At 43.5% G+C, this 12,402-nt stretch overlaps 1 protein-coding gene across 1 annotated transcript in view; it reads right to left on the bottom strand.

Annotated features, from left to right (window-relative positions):
* LOC124803453 (serine/threonine-protein phosphatase 6 regulatory ankyrin repeat subunit A) overlaps window positions 1-12,402 on the bottom strand; it is a 446,739-nt gene that overhangs the window by 194,808 nt on the left and 239,529 nt on the right. Inside the window, exon 13 of the mRNA XM_047264641.1 lies at window positions 4,204-4,401. Within this exon, the coding sequence (XP_047120597.1) occupies window positions 4,204-4,401 (198 nt within the window). The remainder of the gene's footprint in view (window positions 1-4,203; window positions 4,402-12,402) is intronic.

Below are 12,402 nucleotides of genomic sequence, written 5' to 3'. Positions count from 1 at the left end.
TGTTCGGAAACATGGAGTTCATGAATAGCTGCAAATAGTCTCCAAGTAACCGAACTTAACCATTTCTAGTCAGTGATCGGTTCAGTTTAACCAGAGGACCAAGTCCACTCGATGTAAACATAGCCCACGCCATCATGGAGCCACCACCAACTTGCACAGTGGCTTGTTGAGAAGTTGGGTCTATGGCTTCGTCGAGGCTGTGCCACACTCTAACCCCATCACCATCTCTTACCAACTGATATCGGGACTCACCTGATCAGGCCACGGTTCCCCAGTCGTCTGTGGTCCAGCCGATGTCGTCACAAGCGCAGGAGAGCCACCGCAGGCGACGTTGTGCTGTTAGCAAACCCACTAGCGCCGGTCGTCTGCCGTAATAGCCCATTAACGCCAAATTTCGCCGCACTGCCGTAACGGATACGCTCATCGTACTTCCCACCTTGACGTCTGCGATCATTTCACGTAGAGTTGCTTATCTGTTAGCACTGAAAAATTCACGTAAACGCCGCTGCTCTCGGTCGTTAAATGAAGACCATCGGCCACTGCGTTTTTCGCGCTGAGAGGTAATGCTTGAAATTTGGTATTCTCAGAGCACGCTTGACACTGTGGATCACCGAATATTGAATTCCTTAACGATTTCCTAAATGGAATGTCCCATGCGTTGTGATATTCGCTATTTTTGGCTTCATTAAAACAGCAAATAGTTAATACTTTCAGCCAGAAGGCAAATACTTGTTTATAAAGAATGATTACTGTATAATAAGGTGTCGCACAGCGATGGTGGAATTTCCTAAATAATGTAATTAGTCGTCTTTAGGCGGCAGCATAGACAGAAGAATACGGATAGATATGCGATGCTTCACTATTTTGTTCGCTGGAGAACAAATGAAGCCTTGAGCGCTACACACTTGTACTGTTTAAGACGGACGCAGATTTGTGGCGGTCTGATCTAATTTTTTTCTAAATAAATAAAAACGTGTTCCGTCTATGTTTGAGTGAAGTGTGATAAGAACTGTTATAACTTATCGTGACGACGCCCGACGGACTCAAAGAGGACAATGGCTATATAAAAGAGCGCTCAATGGACATGAAACGGACATAAAAATCTACCGTCATTGTAGTACTAAGCTTAAGGTACGACATGTTTTAGTTATAATAAATATTTGTTCTGGAAATATTGAATCAGTTAGCAGTGCTCATTCCTAACATCTCCTCAGTATTATTTTCATTTTAATTATGCATTTTGCTAAGATTACAGACACCAAGATCAGCAATCCAATGTGCGTGTTACACTGACAAAAGGAAAACTGTTTTATCGTCTTCTTGCATCAGCTTTAATATTGAATTTCCCTTTTGTGTGATGTTACAGTTGTTTTTGCGCTCTTAGGAACTTTCTGGTCCCTTAGGAAATTGTTTTGTCATAACTATAACTTCATGACCGGGAATTATGGTATATACGGTCATGAAGTAATTAGAAAGACGATAATGCAATTTCTTAATCAATAGCACGCTAGCTGTGACTGCTTCAAGCCACGCGAAACTGCAAGTAAAGACTATTCACATTTCATAATGCAATATTTTATGACAATGGTCAATCCATGATTCTTACGCCAATTGTGATTGATAAAACAGTAAGCGAAATCTCAAATTCCAACACTTTTATTTTGTTACATCACAGCGTTTATCTCCAACTACCATCCTTCGTTCAAAGTGTGTTAACTGCCGTCGTGCGACCTTAATCACGTCGGATACCTTTTCAAAAGAATCACCGGAGTACAAATGGGAGCTTCGGCAATTCGCCGCCCTTTTATACCTTGTGTAACCCATACGACTGCGATCTGTATATTTGTATATCACTATCCCATGACTTGTCACCTCAGTGTGTAGCTTTGCAGATATTCTATCGAGGCTCATTACTCTTCATTAAACACTTATCATGAATGTAGTGTAATAAGTGGCGCCCAATGTCTAGAAACGTGCATTTTCATTCCACAAAAGCTACACTACGATGTGTGTAAGTAAGAGGGCAGAAAATGCAAAGGTCGTAATATTGCGATAATGAAATAATATCGGGTGATCAAAAAGTCAGTATAAATTTGAAAACTGAATAAATCACGGAATAATGTAGATAGGGAGGTACAAATTGACACACATGCTTGGAATGACATGGGGTTTTATTAGAACCAAAAAAATACAAAAGTTCAAAAAATTTCCGACAGATGGCGCTTCATCTGACCAGAATAGCAATAATTAGCATAACAAAGTAAGACAAAGCAAAGATGATGTTCTTTACAGGAAATGCTCAATATGTCCACCAACATTCCTCAACAATAGCTGTAGTCGAGGAATAATGTTGTGAACAGCACTGTAAAACATGTCCGGAGTTATGGTGAGGCATTGGCGTCGGATGCTGTCTTTCAGCATCCCTAGAGATGTCGGTCTATCACGATACACTTGCGACTTCAGGTAACCCCAAAGCAAATAATCGCACGGACTGAGGTCTGGGGACCTGGGAGGCCAAGCATGACGAAAGTGGCGGCTGAGCACACGATCATCACCAAACGACGCGCGCAAGAGGTCTTTCACACGTCTAGCAATATGGGGTGGAGTGCCATCCTGCATAAACATCGTACGTTCCAGCAGGCGTTTATCAGGCAGGCTGGGGATGATGCGTTTCTGTAACATATCGGCGTACCTCTCACCCGTCACGGTAGCAGTTACAAATCCAGAACCACGCACTTCCTGGAAGAAAAAAGGCCCGATAACTGTATATGAGGTAAATCCAACCCATACCGTGACTTTCTCGTCGTGCAATGGAGTTTCCACGACATTTCTAGGATTTTCGGTAGCCCAAATTCTGCAGTTGTGGGCGTTGACAGACCCTCGGAGCGTGAAATGAGCTTAGTCGGTCCACAACACGTTACTCAACCAATAGTCATCTTTTGAAACGCCCACACCGCAAATGCCCTCCGCTTCACTAAATCGCCAGGTAACAGTTCATGATGCCGATGGATTTTGTACGGATAGCACCGGAGGGTACGCCTCAGTGGCAACCAAACAGTAGTGTATGGAATGCCGGTGCCACGTGCTACTGCACGAGCGCTGACTTCCCCGTGCATAGACGAACCCGGTACAGTCTCCATTTCTTCCTGAACTGTCTCAGCAGCATTACGCCTTGTGGCGCGCGAATGTCCACTGAGCGTGTACGAGTCTGGGGACCTGCCAAGAGAGGAGGCGGGAGGGAGGGGGAGAGGGGGGGGGGGAGAGGGAGAGGGGAGAGCAGATATGCCACGGGCAGGGGAGATAGGGGGAAGGAAGGAAGGGGGAGGGGAAGCCTGGGGGAAGAGGGGTGGAGGAAGGGAGATGGTGGGAAAAGGAGAGAGAAGGGAGGGAGGGTGCCTAAAAGAAAAGACATAGGAAGTGGGGGGGGGGGGGATAAAGTTGATAGGATGGCTAGATGGAGGGGAGGAAGGTATCATCAGGGAGGGGGAGCTGGCGGAAGCCACCTTGGGAGAGGGTAAGGAGGGTGGAGAGATGGAGACAGGGTGGGACGTGGGAATACAGGCGGGGCAACGGGCGGGGGTGGGAGAGAATGGGTGAAACAAGCAGGTGAGGAGGATCGAGTTTACGGGAGGTGTAGAAGATCCGTATCCTTTCAAGGAAATGGAGGAGGTGGGGGAAGGGAATGAGGTCGTACAGGATCCGCGTGGGGGAGGGGAGACGGATGCGATAGGTGAGGCAGAGAGGATGGCGTTCAAGGATCTGAGGGATTTATAAAAGGTATGGGGGCGGAGATCCAGGCCGGATGGGCGTAACGAAGGATAGGGCGGACTGATTCTCTCTCTCATTACAGCTCCTTTTATACTCGATTGTCAGGCGCAGTCACTGAGGTTTTGCTGTTCAGCGCCATCTGTCGGACATTTTGTAAACTTAGTTTTTTTTTTGTTCTAATAAAACCCCATGTCATTCCGAGCATGTGTGTCAATTTTTACCTCTTTATCTGCATTATCCCGTGGTTTATTAAGTTTTCAAATTTATACTGACTTTTTTTGATCACCCGGTATAGTCACTAAATTATAGCTACCATGTGTGCAGTTTTCATTGCAGGTCGTTAATTATCACATTTTGCCTGTTTCCTTACTGCGACGTGCTCCTAGCTGACGAGTGTTTCCCCCCCGCGCAGCCGGGCTGCAGGCGCTCTCCTACCTTGTCGGGCGCGTTGATCTCTGCGCCCTGGCCCAGCAGCACCTCGCACATCTGGAAGTGGCCGTGCATGGCGGCGATGTGGAGCCCCGTCTTGCCGTGCTTGTCGCCGCTCTGCAGCAGGTCGGCGGCGCGGCTCACCAGCAGGCCCACCACCGTGATGTGGCCGCCGAAGCACGCCAGGTGCAGCGGGTTGTAGCCCTGCAAGGCGCACCACTTGCCGTCACAACACAGCTCGCAGCCGACTGGCGTGAACAGAATGCCAAATAATAATAAAAATGTGCAACTACAGAGTAATAAAACTAATTATGGTGAGATAAACGTACTAACCTATTGTGGATCATATTACCAAGTTGAAGACTCAAAACCAAGAAATCCATTACCATATACTTAAAGGAAAATATATAGACGTCAACATATATGTAAGCACTTAATGTAATAACGATGATGACTACCGACTTCTTAGAAATATAAGCAGAGATAAACAATTATTTGTACTTTGTTTTTGAAATATATGTTTCAAAGATGATTTTGCACAGATAGATCGAAGAAATTCTGGTCGTATGTAAAGTACACAAGCGGCAAGACGCAGTCAATACCTTCGCTGCGCAGTGCCGATGGTACTCTTACCGACGACTGTGCCGCTAAAGCGGAGTTATTGAACGCAGTTTTCCGAAATTCCTTCACCAGGGAAGACGAATGGAATATTCCAGAATTTGAAACACGAACAGCTGCTAGCATGAGTTTCTTAGAAGTAGATACCTTACGGGTTGCGAAGCAACTCAAATCGCTTGATACGGGCAAGTTTTCAGGTCCAGATTGTGTACCGATTAGGTTCCTTTCAGATTACGCTGATACAATAGCTCCCTACTTAGCAATCATATACAACCGCTCGCTCACCGATAGATCTGTACCTACAGATTGGAAAATTGCGCAGGTCGCACCAGTGTTTAACATGGGTAGTAGGAGTAATCCATCTAACTACAGACCTGTATCACTGACGTCGGTTTGCAGTAGGGTTTTGGAGCATATACTGTATTCAAACATTATGAGTCACCTCGAAGGCAAAGGTCTATTGATACGTAATCAGCATGGTTTCAGAAAACATCGTTCTTGTGCAACGCAGCTAGCTCTTTATTCACACGAAGTAATGGCCGCTATCGACAGGGGATCTCACATTGATTCCGTATTTCTGGATTTCCGGAAAGCTTTTGACACCGTTCTTCACAAGCGACTTCTAATCAAGCTGCGGGCCTGGATTCGTGATTTCCTGTCAGGAAGGTCGCAGTTCGTAGTAATAGACGGCAAATCATCCAGTAAAACTGAAGTGATATCAGGTGTTCCCCAGGGAAGCGTCCTGGGACCTCAGCTGTTCCTGATCTATATAAATGACCTGGGTGACAATCTGAGCAGTTCTCTTAGGTTGTTCGCAGATGATGCTGTAATTTACCGTCTAGTAAGGTCATCCGAAAACCAGTATCAGTTGCAAAGCGATTTAGAAAAGATTGCTGTATGGTGTGGCAGGTGGCAGTTGACGCTAAATAACGAAAAGTGTGAGGAGATCCACATGAGTTCCAAAAGAAATCCGTTGGAATTCGATTACTCGATAAATAGTACAATTCTCAAGGCTGTCAATTCAACTAAGTACCTGTGTGTAAAAATTACGAACAACTTCAGTTGGAAAGACCACATAGACAATATTGTGGGGAAGGCGAGCCAAATGTTACGTTTCATTGGCAGGGCACTTAGAAGATGCAAGTCCACTAAAGAGACAGCTTAGACAACACTCGTTCGTCCTCTGTTAGAATATTGCTGCGCGGTGTGGGATCCTTACCAGGTGGGATTGACGGAGGACATCGAAAGGGTGCAAAAAAGGGCAGCTCGTTTTGTATTATCACGTAGTAGGGAAGATAGTGTGGCAGATATGATACGCGAGTTGGGATGGAAGTCATTAAAGCAAAGACGTTTTTCGTCGCGGCGAGATGTATTTACGAAATTTCAGTCACCAACTTTTTCTTCCGAATGCGAAAATATTTTGTTGAGTCCAACCTACATAGGTAGGAATGATCATCAAAATAAAATAAGAGAAATCAGAGCTCGAACAGAAAGGTTTAGGTGTTCGTTTTTCCCGCGCGCTGTTCGGGAGTGGAATGGTAGGGAGATAGTATGATTGTCGTTCGATGAACCCTCTGCCAAGCACTTAAATGTGTTCTTAGAGGTACGAGTGCTGTCCAGAAAGTAAGTTACGATCGGTCGCGAAATGGAAACGACTATGAAAATCCGATGAAGCTTTGCAAAGATGTGTTGGGCAGTGTCTCTAGTATGACTCTAGGTAGAATTATGTCGCTCTTTTCATTCCTGAGCTCTTAGTGAGCGCGTAAAGATGTTATAGAAAATAGTGTCTCCCGCCAAGTACGAGGGCCTGGTGAGAATTTTCCCCTGAAGCTATGCAACCAACATTACATAACTGTCGTGCGGTTTCTTCTTCAAGACAATTCTCAGCCTCATTCTGCAGGGACAATGAAGATGTTCCTGTATCGTTTCAATTGGAAATGTTTGGTTACCCACAATACAGCCCGTAATTGTCTCCCACTGAGTTTCATCTCTGCTCAAACGAACCGCTGGCTATGAAAACATTTTGGCACAGACGACGAGCTTTAGGCCAGCGTAGAGAATTGGCGGAAAGCACTGGCGGCTGCCTTCTATGATGAGGATATTGGAAAGTTGGCACAACGCAACGACGAATGTCTGAGTCAGAACGGCGACTACGTAGAGAAGTAGCTGAAAGGTGTAGCTAACTGTTACAAATGAAACATTTCTGATTTTCACTGTGATTTTCATTTCGCGATCAATCGTAACTTACTTTCTGGACAGCCCTCGTATATCTCTATCTGTGGGCATTTGGTAGTAAGAGTTTGAAATGCGAGGGTGAAGTACAACTTACGAGGGCCGTTTGAAAAGTTCGTGCAAAAACAGAAACTACTTACGTGTTTGGGGTAAACCTTTTTTATTTTTCGACATAGTCGCCCTTTAGAATTATACACTTCGTCCAACGCTGTTGTAATTCGTTGATCCCTTCCGAATAATAGTAACTGTCCAAGTCTGCAAAATAGCTATTAATTGCTGCAATCACCTCCTCGTTTGGATAAAATCTTTGTCCCGCCAGCCATTTCTTCAAATTGCGGAACAAATAGTAGTCCGAGGGAGCCAAGTCTGGAGAATAGGGGGGATGTGAAACGAGTTAGAATCATATTTCCTTTAATTTTGCTACCACAACTGCTGAGGTGTGTGCTGGTGCATTGTCGTGATAGAAAAGGGCTTTTAGGCAGGCCAATCGCCGGAGTTTTTCTTGCAGCTCGGTTTTCAAACGGTCCAATAACGATGAATAATATGCACCTCTAATAGTTATACCCTTTTCCAGATAGTCGATGAGGATTATCCCCTGTGAATCCCAAAAGACAGTCGACATAACCTTTCCGGCAGAAGGAACGGTCTTCGCCTTTTTTGGTGCAGACTCTCCCTTGGTAACCCATTGTTCATATTGTTGTTTGGTCTCAGGAGTATAGTAATGTATCCATGTTTCATCCACAGTGACAAACGACGCTAAAGTCCTGCGGATTCTTCCTACACAGCAGCAAACCATTCTTGCAACTTTTCACACGATTCCGTTTTTGGTCAAGCGTAAGCAATCGCGGAACCCATCTTGCAGATAGCTTTCTCATGTCCAAATGTTTAGGCAAAATATTATGTACTCGTTCACTCGAGATGCCCACAGCACTGTCAATCTCACGCACCTTAACTCTTCTGTCATCCATCACTATATCACGGATTTTACCAATGATTTCTGGAGTCGTAACCTCCACAGGGCGTCCAGAATGTTCAGCATCACTTGTGCTCAAATGGCCACTCCGAAAATTTTGGAACCACTTATCAACTGTTTTAATGGAAGGTGCAGAGTCGCCATAATGTTTATCAAGCTTTTCTTTAGTCTCCTGAGGCGTTTTGCCTTTCATAAAGTAATATTTAATCACCACACGAAATTCTTCTTCGTCCATTTTTTGACAATCACTCGACTTCCTTGATTCAAACGAAAGCCAAACACAAAGAAATAGACCAATACGGCTGAAACTTGGTGTAAGTTCTTTCCAAAGATGCTATTAACTAAACATGGTGGTGCCATCTTTCGGACTTTGCACGGACTTTTCAATCGCCCCTCGTACGTGTGTTGGGCTAATACGGTGGTTGATGTTGATTTGTATTGTGAAGTGTAATGACTGAAAATGTATCTATTCAACAACAGTAAGTCCACCAGTGTACATACTATTATTTAAAAACAGAAAATGAAGTCGAATATCCTGTAGACCAGTGTACAAAGTTGCATTTGAGAATCGATTACGAACCTACAACTTACAACAAAGAAGAAGAATAAAAGATGGGTATTACGAAGACTGCTTATATTAGTTCTACCGTTGCTACCTCTCCCTGCTGTGTCTCACTAATACACCGTGCCAAGCGCTGCGAAAATGTGACCAGCCGCCCAAATTATTAACTTACTTCAAAATTAATAAATCGACTTTGGGTTGCAAGAGGATGATGACGGTCAGAAGACAAAGGAGAAATTTACAAGAAGATTTAAAGGTCATTTGAAAATGTTACTGATACTGGAGTACGTCGAACAAATGTGACAAATTTTGTTCTTATGTGACGGGGAGACAGGCGAAATACCCTCGGACTACGAGGGTATCCAATTCCAAGGAAAGCGGATGCTAACAGATGTGAAAATTACCGAGCTATCGGTTTAATAAATCACAGTTGCAAAATACTAACACTAACTCTTTACAGAATAACGGAAAAACTGATAAAAGCTAACCTCGGGGAAGATAAGTTTGGATTCCAGAGAAATGTAAGAAGCAACACTCCTTCTACGACTTATCTTAGAAGATAGGTTAAGAAAAGGAAAATCTATGTTCATGTCATTTGTGGACTTAGATAAAGATTATGACCATGTTGGCTCGAATACTCTCTCTGAAATTCTGAAGGTAGTAGGGGTAAAATACAGGGAGTGAAAGGCTTTTTACGTACAGAAACCAGACGGTAATTATAAGTGTCGAGGGGCATAAAAAGGAAGCAGTGGTTGAGAAGAGAGCAGACGGAGTTCTATTTAGCGTCTCCCCGACGTTATTCAATGTCTACATTGAGCAAGCAGCAAAGCACACAGAAGAGAAATTTGAAGTAGTAATTTAATTTCGGGGGGAAGAAATAAAAACTTTGAGGTTTGCCGATGACATTCTAATTCTGTAAGAGGAAGTACAGGAGTTGGAAGAGCAGCTGAACGGAATGGACGGTGTCTTGAAAAGACGATAAAGATGAATATCAACAAAAACAAAACAAAGATAACTGAATGTAGTAGAATTAAATGAGGTGATACTGAGGGAATTAGATTATGAAATGACACATTTAAAGTAGTAGGTGAGTTTTGCTATTTGGGCAGCAAAATAACTGATGGTCGAGGAGACTGTCAATGGCAAGAAAAGCGATTCTGAAAAAGATAAATTTATTAACACAGAACACAGATTTAAGTGATAGGAAATCTTTTTTGAAAATAGCTGTACGGTGTGTAGCCACGTGTAGCAGTGAAACACGGACGATAAACAGTTCAGACAAAAAAGAGAATAGAAGCTTTTGAAATGTGTTACCACAGAAGAATGGGGAACATCGGGTAGGTGGATCTCATAACTAATGAGAAGGTCTGAATAGAACTGATAAGAAAATAAATGTGGCACAACCTGACTATAAGAAATGACCAGTTAATAGGATACATTCTGAGATATCAAGGATCACGAATTTAGTATTGGAAGTTAAGTGCGGGGGGTAAAAATCGTAGAGGGAGACCAGGAGATGAATACAGTACGCAGATTCAGAAGGATGTAGGTTTCAGTAGTTACTCGGAGATTATGAGGCTTGCACAGGATAGAATAGCAAGGAGAGCTGCATCAAACCAGTCTTCGGACAACAACAACATGTGAGAGGGAGAACATGTCACCATTCACTGAAAGCAGCTTATGCTGGTAACACCAATGTCTTCGCTGTTCAGGGTGAAGAAACAAGAACTTCGAGGTGTGGCGATGGCACTGAAATTCTGTCAGACTCTGCAAAGGACTTGGAAGATGAGTTGAAGGGAGTGGATAGTGACTTAAAAAGTGGTCGCAGCACGAACATCAAAAACTAGGGTAATGGAATGTAGTAGAATTAAATAAGACAATGCCGAGACAATTAGATTATAAAGTGATATACAGGGTGATTCAAAAAGAATGCCACAACTTTAGGAATTTAAAACTCTGCAACGACAAAAGGCAGAGCTAAGCACTATCTGTCGGCGAATTAAGGGAGCTATAAAGTTTCATTTAGTTGTACATTTGTTCGCTTGAGGCGCTGTTGACTAGGCGTCAGCGTCAGTTGACGCTAAGATGGCGACCGCTCAACAGAAAGCTTTTTGTGTTATTGAGTACGGCAGAAGTGAATCGACGACAGTTGTTCAGCGTACATTTCGAACGAAGAATGGTGTTAAACCTCCTGATAGGTGGTGTATTAAACGTTGGTATAAACAGTTTACAGAGAATGGGTGTTTGTGCAAAGGGAAAAGTTCTGGACGGCTGAGAACGAGTGATGAAAATGTAGCACGCATCCAGCAAGCATTTGTTCGCAGCCCAGGAAAAACGACTCGCAGAGCTAGCAGAGAGCTACAAATTCCACAATCAACTGTATAGAGAGTCCTACGAAAAAGGTTGGTTATGAAACCTGAACGTCAACTGCCCGAGGCGATGGATCGGCCGCCAGGCAGCCCGTGACAGAGCACTTCATCACTGGCCTCCAAGAAGCCCTGATCTTAGCCCCTGCGTTTTTTTCTTATGGGGGTATGTTAAGGATATGGTATTTCGGCCACCTCTCCCAGCCACCATTGATGATTTGAAACGAGAAATAACAGTAGCTATCCAAACTGTTACGCCTGATATGCTACAGAGTGTGGAACGAGTTGGAGTATCGGCTTGATATTGCTCGAGTGTATGGAGAGGGCCATATTGAACATCTCTGAACTTGTTTTTGAGTGAAAAAAACCTTTTTAAATACTCTTTGTAATGATGTATAACAGAAGGTTATATTATGTTTCTTTCATTAAATACACATTTTTAAAGTTGTGGTATTCTTTTTGAATTACCCTGTACTAGAAGTAATTGACGAGTTTCGTCATTTAGGCAACAAAATGTGTTACGATAGCCACAGTAGAGAGGATGTAAAATGCAGAGTGGCAGTAGCATGGAATGCGATTCTGGAAATGATAAGCCGCTTAAGATAGAATATAAATTTAAGAGCTAGGAAACCTGTTCTGGGGGTATTTGCCTGGAATGTAGCCTCGTACGGAAGTGAAGCGTGAACAATAAAGCAGTGCTGACACTTAGAAAGTACAAGCTATCAAAGTGTGGTGCTACAGGACAATTCTGCAGGTTGGATGGGTGGGTCACCTAACTAATGAGATGGTACTGAATAGAATTTTGGAGAAAAAAAATTATAGCAAAACTTGACTAAAAGAATGGATCAGGTGACAGGACATGTGTTGGGGCACCGAGGAATCGCCAGTTTTAATAATGATAGGAAGCGTAACGGGTAAAAATTGTAGCTTGACAGTAGTAAGCCAGCTAAGTTGGACAGTATGCAGAGACGTATAGACTAGCTAGTGATCTGCAGCAAACCAGTCTTCAGACTGCAGACCACAATAAAGAGACGTATTAACAAACGTAGAAGAAACCTCTCACGAGGCGCAGAGCAAGTACACTAAAACAACTGTGAATGTCAAAGTTGACATATTCTACAGTTACTTGCTTGAATATATGTCTTTCTAGTGCCACAGTTCAGATGTAAGCTTCGGTTACAGGTATTATCTAAGGATACTTATGGTGCAGATAGCATGCCGTGTTCGTTATGCAGGGTGGTCCATTGATCGTGACTGGGCCAAACATCTCACGAAATAAGCGTCAAACGAAAAAACTACAAAGTACGGAACTTGTCTAGGTTGATGGGCGAAACCAGGTGGCGCTATGGTTGGCCCGCTAGATGGCGCTGCCATAGGTCAAACGGATGTCACTGCTTTTTTAAAAATAGGAACCCCATTTTTTATTACATATTCGTGTAGTACGTAAAGAAATA

The sequence above is a fragment of the Schistocerca piceifrons genome, chromosome 6 (genome assembly GCF_021461385.2).
Source record: "Schistocerca piceifrons isolate TAMUIC-IGC-003096 chromosome 6, iqSchPice1.1, whole genome shotgun sequence".
NCBI lineage: Eukaryota > Metazoa > Arthropoda > Insecta > Orthoptera > Acrididae > Schistocerca > Schistocerca piceifrons.
Note: the sequence above shows the minus strand (reverse complement) of the source record. Positions and strands in the feature narration are given on the sequence as shown.